At 41.2% G+C, this 17,026-nt stretch overlaps 1 protein-coding gene across 4 annotated transcripts in view; it reads left to right on the top strand.

The window, feature by feature from the left end:
* Window positions 1-17,026, top strand: part of cap2 (cyclase associated actin cytoskeleton regulatory protein 2) — a 229,463-nt gene that overhangs the window by 162,325 nt on the left and 50,112 nt on the right. For 3 of the 4 annotated variants that reach the window (XM_059653221.1, XM_048556073.2, XM_048556093.2), the window contains 3 exons: window positions 73-216; window positions 2,979-3,064; window positions 7,912-8,017. In XM_059653221.1, the coding sequence (XP_059509204.1) occupies window positions 73-216; window positions 2,979-3,064; window positions 7,912-8,017 (336 nt within the window). The remainder of the gene's footprint in view (window positions 1-72; window positions 217-2,978; window positions 3,065-7,911; window positions 8,018-17,026) is intronic. The other variant, XM_059653223.1, reaches the window with a different exon arrangement.

Raw genomic sequence — 17,026 nt, 5'->3', positions numbered from 1 at the left:
AAATCAGCCTCAGTGTAGCTTACATTTTGTTCACATTTTCCCCTGAACATCTTACCTTGTTTATTCTCCCAGAATGAGATGAATGCACTTCTCAAACCCATATCAGACAGAATTCAGGAGATCCAGAACTTTCGAGAGAAGAACCGTGGCAGTAAGATGTTCAACCACTTTTCAGCTGTCAGTGAGAGCATCGCAGCACTGGGATGGGTTGCAGTGGTAAGTGGAAAGATTTCTTATTGAATGAGTTCAGCAGTAAGAGAGTGTGCTTTTCAAGGAATCCCAATTCCAGCATGGTAGACAGTGACCTTTTCTTCCTGTTTGTTCGTACCTGCTTCCCTCCCAAGTCCACCTGTGTTTTGTCTGTGCATGACCAGCCTGTGTCTAGTTTTGCATGGCATTTTTAAAATAAAGTAAATGTATTCAGTATCCCTATGAGTGTTTTAAAATAGATAATTAAATCTCAGTCACTTTCTACACAACAGTGGCAAAATTCAGGTTGTCCACACCTTCCCTCGACCCAGAGATCAGATTGCAAACTTAAAACTAGTGCAAGAGAACTGATTTTATTGCAAACATTAGTCCAAACATCTGTTCTGGGAATGTAAGAACATGAGTAGACCATTTAGTTCCTTAATCCTGTGTTAGCATTCAGTTACATAATGGGTAACCTGCATTTAAACTCGGTCACAGAACTGTTTACAGCGCAGAAGGAGACCATTTGGCTTATCATGCCTGCACTGGCTTCTCAATTGATCATTTTGATTCAGTGCCATTCTTCTACCTTTCCCCATAACCTTAAATAATGTTTCTATTCCATTTGCCAACTTCATTTCCACATGCCTTAATGAACCTGCATAATGAAAATCTATCAACGAATTTTGAAATTTTACTTAGGTTTTGGGAGAGAAAGTTCCATATTTTTATTACTATAGCCATATTTTCCAATTTTACAAACTAACCATCAAGGATCATTCAGCTTCATCTTATTTCCATTCAGAATTCTTACTTGCTGGTTTGGCTATTTGAATATTGTTAGTCTGACATTTGGAATGGATTGTTTATTGCCATGGTTCGCCATGATAAAGGGAGGTGGCTTCCATGTAGAGGCTGCCTCCCTCTTAACCCCTCATTCCCGATTGGGGTACCCTTCACCCTGTGTTCCCTCTAAATTTTCCTGCTGCTGCGCGTGTCTGTCTTGCCCCTCACCCACCACCCCAAGTGATCCCTTCCTCCCTGCCCTTCGCAAACCTACCGTCACCACGCACTCAGAGCACATTACAGCCCTGAGCTCTCAGCCCTTGCACCATGTCTTCTTTTGGAGAGGCCCCCACAGAACTACCTGCATCCTGAGCTCCGAGCATTTTAATCTGTGGGGCTTGGTGTGATCCCAGCTATGACCACCATCTCTAACTAAATTAACCAGTACCTCTCTGGGGTGGGTCTTGCACCCCAGAATATGGATATTTGTATGAGTTGCTTAATTCTACAATAAGCGTTAAATGGTTGAAGGGAGTTGTTAAGGCTGGGAATGTGTTTTCTCCTAGTTATTCAAAAGATTTGCCTAATGTTTCTGAAAGACACTTTGTGAAAGAGCCTTACGGTGGTGCAACAGAAAATATTATTGCCCTGTCACTCTAGATTGAAATGGAACTCATATTTTAGTGGTGAAGAGAAATGTATCCACCTCTTAATGCCCTACTGTCCACCTATGGCATTATGAACACAGTGTAGAAACAGAAGAAAGTCTAATTTGAGCTAAGATGTTCTGGGATGATGTAAGGATCCATTTGGGATGGACAATGTAGACAATTGGCATTAGGAAACTGCTATCAAAGAAAACAGTTGTCATTGATATGAGCCTGATGTGAATGGCAGCAATGGAATTTGAGGGACATGGAGTATCCTGGGTATGCAGTTGTCAGAGAATGGAACACCATGCTGTTTCATTAAATAAGTGTAATAATCAAAGATTGAGCAATCGATGATCTTATAAACAATAATACCACATAAGTTTTAAAACATGGAGCTACAGTGTCTTGTTTATTAGAAGCGGTAAAGGTATTATGACATAGAGGGTAGCATTTCTGTCTCTGAGCCACAAATGGTCAGGATCACTTTGTGCCTCAGACGGTCCATAGAAGATGCATTCATAACACAGCCAAAACAATTAATTTTCAACTTGTAAATCCCTCCAACATGCCAGGGTAAGCAGCAAGAATGGAACAGTTTTTAGTTCAGCCATGTGTGATGTGGAGTGTTGCCCTCAAGCCGTCACCTCTGGTAAAAAGCTGGCAACCTGTTCCAGGAGAAGCCAGTCCTGGAAACAGAGATAAGCACATGCTTTGTCTGCCTTGTGTCACTAGATGTGGGAAAGAAATGAAGATAAACAAGATATCAAAATAGAGGTCTTTAGGGGTGTGTTTAGAAACTCCATGATGGTGTTAGCATATGATAAGCGTTTATCTGCAAGAACAGAGATTTCCACTATGTTCACATTGCCTAGTGTTCTGATATGCCATTTAGTAATGACACTCCAAAATGGTCAGATATTCTGCTTTGAACATATCAAAATAATATTTTAAGAGTCACTGTTATGCTATTACCTAGTTATTAGTTAAAGCATCTATTAGCTAATTTTGAAAATTTATTGCGATTTCTGTTTTGGCGGTTACATTACTACTGAAGTTGCTCACTGCTCATGTTTTTAAACAAAACATGTTTAGATGAAATGATGTTGGAAGAGAGTAGGGGAGTGGGATGAATTGAATAACTGTTTCAAAAAATTACCACAGGCACAATGGACCAAATGGCCCTTCCATTCTTTGAAAACATCAAGACATTAAGAGGCATCAGCCTGACTGGTTGTGAACTGGCTAACAAATTAATAAACAGTTTTCTGTTGAATCTAATGTGTGCTTTGTTTTTCCAAATTTCTCTTTTCTATGTATCTTTCTTCTGATGTTTTATTGTGAATTTAGGCCCCTAAGCCAGGTCCCTACGTCAAGGAGATGAATGATGCAGCCACCTTCTATACTAACAGGGTGTTAAAGGAGTATAAGGATACGTAAGTTTACCTTTCTTGTTCTCCAAGCCATATGACATGTTTTGTTTAAATCTGTTATCTGTGGATTCCATGGAGTACAAAAATAATTGGAAAAAAATTCATAGAGTAGCACCACAATTGCTTTGAAAACAAGTTAAAGGATTTTAGTAATAACTTATTCAAAGTACATCTTTGCAAGGTTATATTCAGTTAGAAAGCTGTAAGCATAAGTGATATTTATTTGGAGATTAATATGTTGGCGTTTGTAGTTCCAACCATCTTCTCATTTCTCAGCCGTCCACACAAACGTCTGCAGCCTGAACACTACTTGTAGTTGACTGCCTCCTTCTTTTCAGCCAATAATGGGAATTTCCTCTTCATCTCCACCGAAAGCAAGAATCACCATTTAAAGAAAAAGTGAAATGTCAAGGCAGTGCATTGCTAGTTAGGATTTCAGTGAGGATATACATTTCTCATCAGGCAGTTCTCGCGTTTCCCTTTTTAGTGTTGTCGGTCAAAGGTTATCATTAAATTAGCCTAAATTAAAATTCAATGCATGTTGCTGGTCTGAAATAAAAACAGAAAATGCTGGAAACACTCAGCAAGTCTGGCATCGTTAGTAACGACTCAAAATTCAATGATCTTTCATCACAAATGGTCATCAATCTGAGATGTTAACCATTGTTGTTCTGCCTTTATGGTGTCAACATAAACAGTGGAATGTTACCTGATATTTTTTGTTCTTCATATAAATGATGTTTATGCCACTTTATTCCTGGATAGATTAATTAAAGGTTAGAATACCAGTGTATCCCGAGAAACACAGTAGCATTTTGTTGGTGAGTGTCTTTTTAATATTCCTCGATAAGTTTCAGATTCTATGAGCTGTTAATTTGCCTGATAGACTCATAATTCTCCTTTATAGTCAAATGCCATTCATTATGGACCAAAGCCGTTGAGACAAAAGGGCCTTTTGTTTTGAAATTTTTTATGCATGCAGCCATGGGTGTGGATTACAGTTTTCATTTGTATTTTTGACAAAGGAAATGCTGTACATCATGCTGCACTGTGTGCCATATGACATACATTTCAGGATTCGGCTGTCTGAAACTTTCTGAACAGGGTCTTTCAGGGCATGATCCACCACCCCCTCATGCACACTCCACACAACAGGTGCAATTGGCTAAGCAATGACAGCCATCCAGTAGAAACTGTCCTGGTTCCTAATTACAGTAATTTGAGAAAGACTTTTTATTCTTTAGTCACTTGCTTCATTTGCAGTCACTATGTGTGTGTGTGTGTGTGTGTGTGTGTGTGTGTGTGTGTGAGAGAGAGTTTTGTAGCCTGTACAAATCAAAGGCTGCTTATACTGCTCAATATATTAGCACACCAGATGGCGCAGTGCTGAGCTACATCATTCTAGAAAGTATCAGATTTGAAGCTGGATTTGTTTACAAAGTCTGGGAGATCCTGCAGACTTTTAAAAATAGTTGACAGGTCCTAATTCTAGGATTCCTGATGCCCCCACTTCTTATTAGCATGTAAGAAAGAAGCCTGAGTTCCCAATCTTGTTGGCTGCATTGTGGGAAGTTAGCATCTCCTACTTCCTCCTCCTCCTTTTCCTCCTTTCTTTTGCCATCCCCTGCTAAAAAACAATCTTTGAGAGGTTTTCTAAGGATACATGGTTTGTTGCCCCTCAAAGTGGCTGTGAACTGTAGTCCGAATGTGGAAACCTTGCAGCAGTAGCTTCTAAAGATCTTACCCTTGTGACTCACCCCCCGTTCTCAATAACCCCTCATATCCTCCTTGCCAACTTCCAGATTTTTTGTGCTTATTTACCCTATACACACTCTGCATATAGACAAATGAACAGAATAGTAACAAAATGTGCTGTAACTTTGACCCTGTTAAAGTGTGAATAGCCAAAATTAGAACCAATCAATATCACTTTATCTTGTGTAAATAAACATGTTCAGCAGCCACTCTTGTAGTCAGGTATTTAGGGACCTGGTAACAAGATATGGGGGGAGGCTGTTAAGAGACCAAACTTGTGATACCATCTACTTATGCTGAAAACCAATGGTCTTCTCCCTTTTACCCCAATCTTGCCCCCACCTGTTATCTGAGTCATTTGACAACTCTAAGCCTCTGAATGTTTTGTTAGCAGCTGATGATGCTGTGTTCTGTAATGTAGAACTATGTACCTCTGATTGTCTGGTAGCCCTCAGTGTGGGATGCCTTGATACCACGGAATATGTGCCACTAACTACTTAAGTGCATAATCAATAATTAATATTGCAGGCCTTCCCCCATAGAAGTAATATATGAGTCTCACTGACTCCAGAGCTGGCAAATGAGACCCCTTTTGTTTGTATTAAATTGTCCCCTTGGTCTCTCATCTTTGTATCTTTGGACTTGGTGAGGGAGCATGGATTTAGGAAAAAGTTTCAAGTGTGCATGTAGCCTTGTATTTATGTGTGGATGTTGAATTGAGACAAGATTGAAGTCTGCCTTACCAGTAGTTCCTGAATGAAAAGCAGAATTGTAGCCACATCCATGTATGAAATAAAATCGCCAAGGTAGAAGGAGTAAAACATGGGAATGTTATGGGAAATTTCTATGAAAATTTCAAATAGCTGGCTCGAGAAGCTGGCAACAATACAAAGTATGGATTGTTTTTAGTGGCAATGGTTGGAAGCTCTTGAGTTTTCCCATCATTTCTCTTCTAGTAGAGATCTTTCAACAGAAAGTCATCCAAACATCAGACTTTTCTGGTCTCATCTTATTCTTGTCTCACATTGAAGATCCCAATAGGCACAAAGAAAGAATGGGGTTTACAGTAAGTCACATCATGGCTGGCTGTTAAATGAGGTGTTTAATCCCACCAATTTATTTTCAGTATGTTTGGTGCATCAGGTGAATGCAGATACAGTGCCTCAAAAACATATATAACCCCCCCCAACCCTGCATCCAGCAACAGTTATGGGCCTCAGAAGCTAGACTGAACTTTTCCAAACTTTACTAAATTTGACCCTTCATATAGGCAAGAAAAAAACAACATTCCATCCTGTCAGAGAATGGAAAATCGTGAACTGCAAACCTTTGATCCCATGATATGTTTAAGGAGGAAAGCTTAACGTTTCCAATAAATAACATACATTAGTAAATTAGTTCTGAGTCCCAGTGGTAAAAAGTAATAGTTATAGGCTTCATTAAGTCCAGAAGACAGAAGAGCAGAAGCAGATCATTCAGCCCCTTGAGTGCGCTCCACCATTCAGAGGGATCATGGCTGATCTGATCATTCTCAGCATCACTTTTCTGTCTTTTCCTCAGAATTCTTAATTCCCTTACTGATTAAAAATCTATATATCTCAGCTTTGAATATATGTAATGACCCAACTCTAAAGCCCTCTCTGTAAAGGGTTCCACAAATGCAGTACCCTCTAAGAACAGATATTCCTTCTCGTTCTTAAAAAAAGACCCCTTATTCTGAGGTTAAGCCCTTGATAATCTTCTCAAAGTTTGAACTCATCCAGAAAGTTAGAAATTGTAATTTTGATTCAAAATCTAATTTTTATATACATTATGAACAGCAGTGCCAAACTGCAAAATAATTTCCTGGGCAGTGAGAGCTGAGCTTCTTGGTCTTAATATTTTGTTATTCCCAAAACTTCAGAATATTTTCTCTCATCATGACAAAAAATTGGAACAACTCTCTCAAAATTCAAAGTAACAGCTGAGAAGATGATTGGCATTGTGATCAGTTGACTACGTTGGTTGTCCTTAATACATTGATTTCAATGATAACATTAATAGTTCACTTTCAATTGGACCCTACTGTACAGCTTTCCCACCAAATGTTCATCCAGTTCACAAATTATCCAGGGTTCTTTGTTTGGTTTTGGGTTAATGGCAGCTTCATTATGGAACATCTAGGAAAGATTTCTGATTAGGATAGTTACTCAGTCAGATTCCAGAATGTCCAAAGGATACTTTCTATTGAATAATTTTTTTTAGCTTTCCAGAAGTATCTACTATCTTTTCCTGTGTTAGATAGAATCTTAACAAAAAGGCAAGACCCATGGACTCAATTACTGCATAAAATTATAACAATAACTCCCTGATCCATTTAACAAGCCTCTTCAGGCCTCTGAGGGTGTGCTGAGCGAACACTTGTATTTTTCTTCTGTTCTTTTCTTTCTTCTTTATTTTGATCTACTTAATCGTTTTTTTGCCTCTTCTGACCACTGAACACTTTTCTTCTATTAGGGAGGAATGCCATTTTGATGGACAAAATGCTTTGTTGTTGAGAATGGAGATGTATCAATATCCCCACTCCCACCAACATCACCCTTTATCATTTGGCAGCTGTCTGGTGTAGAAAGCTTATGATCTCATTATGTGGAGGTCCAGATTTCATGATATGGACTCCATAGAAAAATGCTCCATCTCTTAAAAATGCTGCAATGTCTTGTTGGAAAAGTTTGTTCTGTTGGCGTATACATAAGCGCAAATATATCCAGGTTATCTTGCCAACTTTTTATCCCTTGCTGATTTTTCTGTGCTAAATTTCTCCTGTCCCTTGTAGAAATGTCAGTATTGTACTTGAGTATAATTACTTGAGAATCAGGGCCATCCTGAAGAAATATAGCAATTTTTCCCCATTAAAGTGAACATCTAACATAATAATATTGTTAAAATATCTTCTAATGTCATAAATTTGAATGTTAGTCTCTTTATCTGGGATGGTTTCAATAATTTTTGCGTGTAAACTGAAATAAGTGCCGCAATGTCATAGCAAGTAACATTGCACCAAGTTAATCTCAACATTGATGTTCATATTCTCTTAACTCTTTATTCAACTGCAGTGACAAGAGACATGTAGAATGGGTCAAATCATTTCTCAATATCTGGACAGAGCTTCAGGCCTACATCAAGGAGTACCATACTACTGGACTCTTATGGAATAAGGTTGTAAGTACCTTCTGTTAGCTTTTTACAGCTGTAACCATAGCATAAATTGCAATATGTTAATACCCATCTCCACATGACGCATCTAACTAATATGATGACTCTGCTAATTTGGAACAACAATGTAAATCCCTTTCAAACCTGCATCTTTCTGTGGCAAAGAATTCCACGTCCTACAGACCTGTGTATATTTGGATATTGAAATACCAGAAGGGAAAAAAGAAGAGCAGCTTTTGTTGCTTTGACATTTTCGCCTACCATAGAACATCCAAAATTGCTTCATAACCTGGTGAAATATTTTTGAGTTATAGTCATGGCAACATGAAAACATGGCATTGATTTTTACACACAGCATGATCCTATATACAATAATTTGATAATTACCAGATACTATGTTTTAGTTTTGATTGAGAGATAAATGTATGGCCAGGATATCAGATAGAATTTTCCTGCTCTTCTTCATAATAGTACTGTGGAATCTACGTTATGCACCCAAGAGTGCCTTGATTTCAGAATTCATCTAAACTACTTAACTTTCTAGAGTGGAGGATGAGTACTGCACTGGAATTCCCACCGACAGTTTAGTGCTCACTTTTCTGGAATGGAAATTCAACTGTCAACCCTTTGACTCTGAGATGAAATGACCCATTTGATGTGATGCTATCCTTGTAGATCAGACAAAGAATTTGTAAATTCCAATTTTCAACTTCTTACCATCACTCAAAGTCTAATGAATCAGTCAGCAATTTGTTCTTTGAAACATGGCTCAGTTTAACTGAAAAGTATGCTCTGGCGAATCAAAGGTATACAAGAGAAATTTGATTTTAACTTAAATGGCAGATCAATGTAGATCTGTCTTGGATGGAAATAAAATCAGGCAATTATTTAGCTCGTGTTTGAAAGATGAGTATTCAGACTGTGGAAATCATTTTTAAAACAGACTATGCCCCCTCATAACGTATAAGAATTAAACATAACTATCCTTTCAAGACAACATTTAGAATATAATAAAATGTGAGGCTGGATGAACACAGCAGGCCCAGCAGCATCTCAGGAGCACAAAAGCTGACGTTTCGGGCCTAGACCCTTCATCATTAATTATACTGCCATTTGTTTGACTTAGCTGTGTATAAATTGGCTGCCACATTTCCTGCTTTACAACTTCATAAGTACTGAAGTAAAATAAGGCAATTTGGGATATCCTGCGGCTGCTAAATAAAGACAGTTCTTTTTCCTTCACTAAACTACAAAACATTAGTCCATACTGCACACCATCCACAGGGCTTTTTTGGCTTCCTTCAGCATACTATTTCTGCATGTAAATGATATTGTGTTATATCTAATCCTGTGCTATCAGTCGCTTGCAAATTAAAATGGTAGCTCTTTTTCTTTGCAAGGAGGGGCTAGGTGATGTGAAGGATTTAGTTTTTGTCAAGCATTGCACAGTACTTACAACAACATCATTAAAGTGAAAAACAATATTATATTCTAAATAGTATCAGAGATAATGGGAACTGCAGATGCTGGAGATTCCAAGATAATAAAATGTGAGGCTGGATGAACACAGCAGGCCTAGCAGCATCTCAGGAGCACAAAAGCTGACGTTTCGGGCCTAGACCCTTCATCAGAGAGGGGGATGGGGTGAGGGCTCTGGAATAAATAGGGAGAGAGGGGGAGGCGGACCGAAGATGGAGAGTAAAGAAGATAGGTGGAGAGAGTATAGGTGGGGAGGTAGGGAGGGAATAGGTCAGTCCAGGGAAGACGGACAGTTCAAGGAGGTGGGATGAGGTTAGTAGGTAGATGGGGGTGCGGCTTGGGGTGGGAGGAAGGGATGGGTGAGAGGAAGAACAGGTTAGGGAGGCAGAGACAGGTTGGACTGGTTTTGGGATGCAGTGGGTGGCGGGGGGAAGAGCTGGGCTGGTTGTGTGGTGCAGTGGGGGGAGGGGCCGAACTGGGCTGGTTTAGGGATGCAGTTGGGGAAGGGAAGATTTTGAAACTGGTGAAGTCCACATTGATACCATTAGGCTGCAGGGTTCTCAGGCAGAATATGAGTTGCTGTTCCTGCAACCTTCGGGTGGCATCATTGTGGCAGTGCAGGAGGCCCATGATGGACATGTCATCTAAAGAATGGGAGGGGGAGTGGAAATGGTTTGCGACTGGGAGGTGCAGTTGTTTGTTGCGAACTGAGCGGTTCCCACCACACCCGGCACCTTCCCCTGCAACCGCAGGAAATGCTACACTTGCCCCCACACCTCCTCCCTCACCCCTATCCCAGGCCCCAAGATGACATTCCACATTAAGCAGAGGTTCACCTGCACATCTGCCCATGTGGTATACTGCATCCACTGTACCCGGTGTGGCTTCCTCTACATTGGGGAAACCAAGCGGAGGCTTGGAGACCGCTTTGCAGAACACCTCCGCTCAGTTCGCAACAAACAACTGCACCTCCCAGTCGCAAACCATTTCCACTCCCCCTCCCATTCTTTAGATGGCATGTCCATCATGGGCCTCCTGCACTGCCACAATGATGCCACCCGAAGGTTGCAGGAACAGCAACTCATATTCCGCCTGGGAACCCTGCAGCCTAATGGTATCAATGTGGACTTCACCAGTTTCAAAATCTCCCCTTCCCCAACTGCATCCCTAAACCAGCCCAGTTCGTCCCCTCCCCCCACTGCACCACACAACCAGCCCAGCTCTTCCCCCTGCCACCCACTGCATCCCAAAACCAGTCCAACCTGTCTCTGCCTCCCTAACCTGTTCTTCCTCTCACCCATCCCTTCCTCCCACCCGAAGCCACACCCCCATCTACCTACTAACCTCATCCCACCTCCTTGAACTGTCCGTCTTCCCTGGACTGACCTATTCCCTCCCTACCTCCCCACCTATACTCTCTCCACCTATCTTCTTTACTCTCCATCTTCGGTCCGCCTCCCCCTCTCCCCCTATTTATTCCAGAGCCCTCACCCCATCCCCCTCTCTGATGAAGGGTCTAGGCCCGAAACGTCAGCTTTTGTGCTCCTGAGATGCTGCTTGGCCTGCTGTGTTCATCCAGCCTCACATTTTATTATCTTGGATTCTCCAGCATCTGCAGTTCCCATTATCTCAGATAGAACTTCCTGTTGTGTTTTGAAATAGTGCCATATGATCTCCTGTGTGTACCAGAGAGGGTTTAGAAACTCATGCATAAAAGTAGCATCTTTGACAGTGCAGCACATCCTTAATATTCTGTGTAATGTAGTGGAGTTTCAGCTTGAATTATTTGCTTGTGTTTCAGTGGTGAGACCTGGTACTATAGTTTTTGCCTGTGTTGCTTGCTGAAGCAAGGCTGGCATGTACCTCCAGATCAAGACTGCTGCTGAGAAGTTTTGTCTATACTTAAATATAGGCAAAACAAATTTGTGTTATTATTGAAGATTTTCACATCTGCAGAAACATATTCGATAATTTATAAGGATACTGTTTACAAAAACAGAATTGAAGCTGGAGACATCAAAATTTTATCACTGTCTTACCCCTCCCTCTCAAGTGGGCAGTTTAGTTATAATAGTGGATGGAATGACACACACACCGGAACTTCACACAGTAGAATTTCTAAGCCACACACGTTCAAGTAGAGTCATAGGGAGTCATAGAGTTGTAAAGCATGGAAACAGAACCTTTGGTCCAACTTGTCCATGCCAACTAAATATCCTAAATTAATCTAGTCCCATTTGCCAGCATTTGACCCGTATCCCTTTAACCCTTTTATTCACAAACTCATCCAGATGCCTTTCAGTGTTGTAATTTTACCAGCCTCCGCCACTTCCTCTGGTAGCTCGTTCCACACACGCACCACCCTCTGTGTGAAAAAGTTGCCCCTTGGATTCTTTCTAAATCTTTCCCCTCTTACCTTAAGCCTATGGCCTCTAGTTTTGAACTGTCTCACCCTGGGGAAAAGACCTTGGGTATTCACCCTATCCATGCCCCTCATGATTTTATAAACCTCTATAAGGACACCCCTCAGCCTCTGATGCTCCAGGGAAAGAAGCCTTAGCTTATTCAGTCTCTCCCTATAGGTCAAACCTTTCAATCCTGGCAACATCCTCGTAACCCTTTTCTGAAACCTTTGAAGTTTCACAACATCCCTCATATAGCAGGGAGACTAGTATTGCGTGCAGTATTCCAAAAGAGGCTTAAGTAATGTTCTATACAGCCACAACATGACCTCCCAACTCCTATACTCAATGCACTGACCAATAAAGGCGAGCATACCAAATGCTTTCTTCACTACCCTGTCAGCCTGGCTTCTACTTTCAAGGAACTATGAACCTGTACTCCAAGATCTTTTTTTGAGCCACGTTCCCCAGGACTTTACCATTAAGTGTATAAGTCCTGCCCTGATTTACCTTTCCAAATGCGGCACTTCACATTTATCTAAATTAAACTCCATCTGCCATTCGTCAGCCCATTGGCCTGTCTGATCAAGGTCCCGTTGCACTCTGAGGTAACCCTCTTCACTGTCTACCACAGCTTCAATTGTGGTGTCATCTGCAAACTTATTAACGATACCTCCTATGTTCACACTCAAACAATTTTTGTAAGTGACGGAAAGCAGTGGACCCAGCAACCGCTGGTCACAGGCCGCCAGTCCGCAAAGCAATCCTCCACCACCATATTAGAGCCAGTTCTGTATCCAAATGGCTAGTTCTCCCTGAATTCCACATGATATAACCTTGCTAACCATTCTACCATGTCAAACACCTTACTGAAGTCCATATAGATCATGTTCACACTCTGCCCTCATCAATCCTCTTCATTACTTCTTCACAAAACTCAATTAATCTAGTGAGATATGATTTCCCACACAGAAAGCCATGTTGACTCCCCAACTGGTCCTTACTCTTCCAAATACACATAAATCCATGTCCCTCAGGATTCCTTCTAACAACTTTCCCATCACTGATGTCAGACTCACTGGTGTATAGTTCCCTGGCTTTTCCTTACCACCCTTCTGAAATAGTGGCACCACATTAGTCAACTTGCAGTTCCTCACCTGATGATACAAGTATCTCAGCAAGGAGCCCACAATCACTTCCCTTGCTTCCCACAGATTTCTCGGTTACACCTGATCAGTTCCTGTGGATTTATCCATCTTAATGCATTTTAAGATGTTCTGCACCACAATCTCTGTAACATGGACATTTTTCAAGATGTTGCTATTTACTTCCCCAAGTTCTCAGTCCACTGCTTTTCGTCACTTACATAAATTGTTTGAGTGTGAACATAGGAGGTATCGTTAATAAGTTTGCAGATGACACCAAAATTGAAGCTGTAGTAGACAGTGAAGAGGGTTACCTCAGAGTGCAACGGGACCTTGATCAGACAGGCCAATGGGCTGAGGAATAGCAGATGGAGTTTAATTTAGATAAATGTGAAGTGCTGCATTTGGAAAGGCAAATCAGGGCAGGACTTATACACTTAATGGTAAGGTCCTGGGGAATAGCCACCTCACCTGTGGCTATTGATAATACAAGTGTCTCAGCAAGTAGCCTACAATCACTTCCCTTGCTTCCCACAGAGTTCTCGGTTACACCGGATCAAGTCCTGTGGATTTATCCATCTTAATGCATTTTAAGACGTTCTGCACCACAATCTCTGTAACATGGACATTTTTCAAGATGTTGCTGTTTATTTCCCCAAGTTCTCAGTCTTCCATATCCTTCTCCACAGTAAACACTAATGCAAAATATTTGTTTAGTATCTCCCCCATCTCCTGTGCTTCCATGCATAGGCGGCCTTGCTGATCTTTAAGAAGCCCTATTCTCTCCTTTGTTACTCTTTTGTCCTTAAAGTACTTGTCAAATCCCTTTGGATTCTCCTTAATATTATTTGCCAAAGCTACCTCATGTCCCATTCTGGCCGAAAAATCTTTTATTTTTAATTCCACGTAAATTTATCAGAGTACACGGCTATTCTCTCACTCTTTACCAAAGTACTTAAATGTGTGGTTTTCAAAACTGAGTTGGAGAAAAAAGAGTGTTTACACCCATGTAATTAAGCAAATTAAGTTCCAGTTTGATATGCCACATCCTTGCTAAATCCCAAGCTTAGCAACATGACTTCTCTTCATTTTCAAAACTGAGAACTGTTTACTGGGAACATGATCCGTGAGTGCAAAATCATCTACTTATGCTATGAGTGATAAATATCAGCATGTTAGTAACACGTTGAGCCATTTACCTTTGTGTAGGAAAAGCACTGTGAGCAAGCATTAAAATGTAATAACATATAGATTCTAGTGCTTGTATTCAGAAATATATATCTGTTGCTGTGGTACATTCTGTAGCTTTCCTTCCACTTGCATTTGGAGATGGCAGAATTTTGAAACAGCAGGGCATTATGACAATCAACCAAATCTAATGAGTTCCACTCCAGACTGGAGCCAGGGTGGCACTTCTGTGTGATGCAGAGATGGTGCCACATGCTCAGAGACACTCTTTTGAAGGAGATGTTAAATTACGTTTGTGTTTTAGAGCTCTTGTGGTTTGTGTCCCTATCTGTGGATTTAAGTCCCACCTGCTCCAGTGGTGTGACAGGACATGTATGGTAGTTTGATTAAAAATACCCAAAAGATCCTGTGGCATTGTTTCCAAGAGGAGCAGAGGAATTCTCCCTTGTGTTTTGGCCAATAGTTATTCCACAATCAAGATATAAATATCATTATCTAGTCTTAGAGTCAAACAGACCCTTCGGTCCAACTTGTCTGCACCGACTAGGCATTCCAATATGACCGAGTCCCATTTGCCAGTTGGCTCATGTCCCTCTCAACCCTTTCTATTCAAATACCCATCCAGATGTCTTTTAATTGTACCCACCTCCACCACTTCTCCTGGCAGCTTAGTCCATATAAGCACCACCCTCTGCATGAAAATGTTACCCCTTAGGTCCTTTTAAATCTTTCCCCTGTCATCTTAAACCTATGCCCTCTTGTTTTGGACTTGCCACCCTAGGAACAAGACCATGGCTATTCACCCAATCCATGCCTGTCATGGATTGTATAAACCTCTCTAAAGTCACTCCACAGCCTCCAATGCTCCAGGGAAAAATGTATGCCCTTATAACTGAAATCTTCTTCTAGTTCCTGCCAGCAACATCCCTGTGAATCTTTTCTGCACACCCTCAAGTTTAACAACATCCTTCTTATAGAAGGGTGAGCATAATTATACACAGAATTCTATGCGTTGCTTCACCAATGTCCTGTATAGCTGCAACAGGTTGTCCAAACTCCGATACTCAGTTTTCTAACCATTGAAGGCAAGCCTGGGAAATGCCTTCTTCAATTTTCTGTCTATCTATAACTCCATTTTCAAGGAACACTGCACCTGCACATCTTGGTCTCTTTGTTTGGCAACATTGCCAAGGGTCCTATCATTAATTGTATAAGTCCTGCCCTTTCCTGTCCTGGTTTGACTTATCAAAATGCAATTCCTCACATTTATCTAAATTAAGCTCCATATGCCACTTCTTGGCCCATTGACCCATCTGATCAAGGTCCCTTTATATTCTGAGATAACCTTCATTGTCCACGACGCCACCTATTTTGGTGTCCATTGGACCATAAGACATAGGAGCAGAAGTTAGGCCATTCGGCCCATCGAGTCTTCTCTGCCAATCAATCATGGCTGATAAGTTCCTCAACCCCATTCTCCCACTTTCTCCCTGTAACCCTTGATCCCCTTGATTATCAAGAACCTATCTATCCCAGTCTTAAATATACTCAATGACCTGTCCTCAACAGCCTTCTGTGGCAGTGAATTCCATAGATTCACCACTCTCTGTCTGAAGAGGTTTCTCCTTATCTCCGTTCTAAAAGATCTTCCCTATAGTCTAAGGCTGTGCCCTTGGGTTCTAATCTCTCCTACCAATGAAAGCATCTTCCCAATATCCACTCTGTCCAGGCCATTCAGTATTCTGTAAGCTTCAATTAGATACCCCCTCATCTTTCTAAACTCCAATGAGTATAGTCCCAGAGTCCTCAAACGTTCCTCATATGTTAAGCTTTTCACTCCTGAGACCATTCTCGCGAACCTCATCTGAACCCGCTCCAGGGTCAGTACTTCCTTCCTGATATAGGGGCCCAAAACTGCACACATTACTCCATATGTAGCCTGACCAGAGCCTTATAAAGCCTCAGTTGTATATCCCTGCTTTTATATTCAAGTCCTGTCAAAATAAGTGCCAGCATTGCATTTGTCTCCCTGACTACTGAATCAATCTGCAAGTTTACCTCCAGAGAATCCTGCACTGGAACTCCCATGTCTCTTTGCACTTCAGACTTCTGAATTTTCTCCCCATTTAGAAAATAGTCCATGCTTTTATTCTTCTTATCAAAGTGCACGACCTCACACATTCCCACGTTGTACTCCATCTGCCACTTCTTTGCCCACTCTGCTAACCGGTCAAAGTCCTTCTGCAGCCTCGCCACCTTCTCAATACTACCTGTCCCTCCACCTATCTTTGTATCATTTGCAAACTTAGCCAGAATGCCTACAGCTCTTTCATCTAGATCATTAATGTATAAAGTGAAAAGTTGTGGTCCCAACACTGACTTTTGTGGAACACCACTTGTCACCGACTGCCACCATGAGAAAGACCTTTTTATCCCCACTCTTTGCTTTCTGCCAATTTTCTATCCACCTTGCCTGTAACACTGTGGGCCCTTATCATCTTCAAACTTAACAACCATGTCTCATATGCTGACATCCAAATCGTTTATAAATGGTGAAAAGCAGTAGACCCAGACAATCTTATTAATTATTCACATTGCTGTACAGGGGAACTTGATGCATTCAAGGTGTTGGTGTAGCTCAGTTGGCTGGACATCCGGTTTACATTGCCAAGAGATGCTAACAGCATGGGTTCAATTGCCACAGTGACTGAGGTTTCTACGAAGGTTTCTCCTTTTCAACTGTCTTCTTGCCTGAGTTGTTTTGACCCTCATGTTAAACCACCACCTGTCACCTCTGTAAT

This window comes from Stegostoma tigrinum, chromosome 2 (genome assembly GCF_030684315.1).
Source record: "Stegostoma tigrinum isolate sSteTig4 chromosome 2, sSteTig4.hap1, whole genome shotgun sequence".
Taxonomy (NCBI): domain Eukaryota; kingdom Metazoa; phylum Chordata; class Chondrichthyes; order Orectolobiformes; family Stegostomatidae; genus Stegostoma; species Stegostoma tigrinum.
Note: the sequence above shows the minus strand (reverse complement) of the source record. Positions and strands in the feature narration are given on the sequence as shown.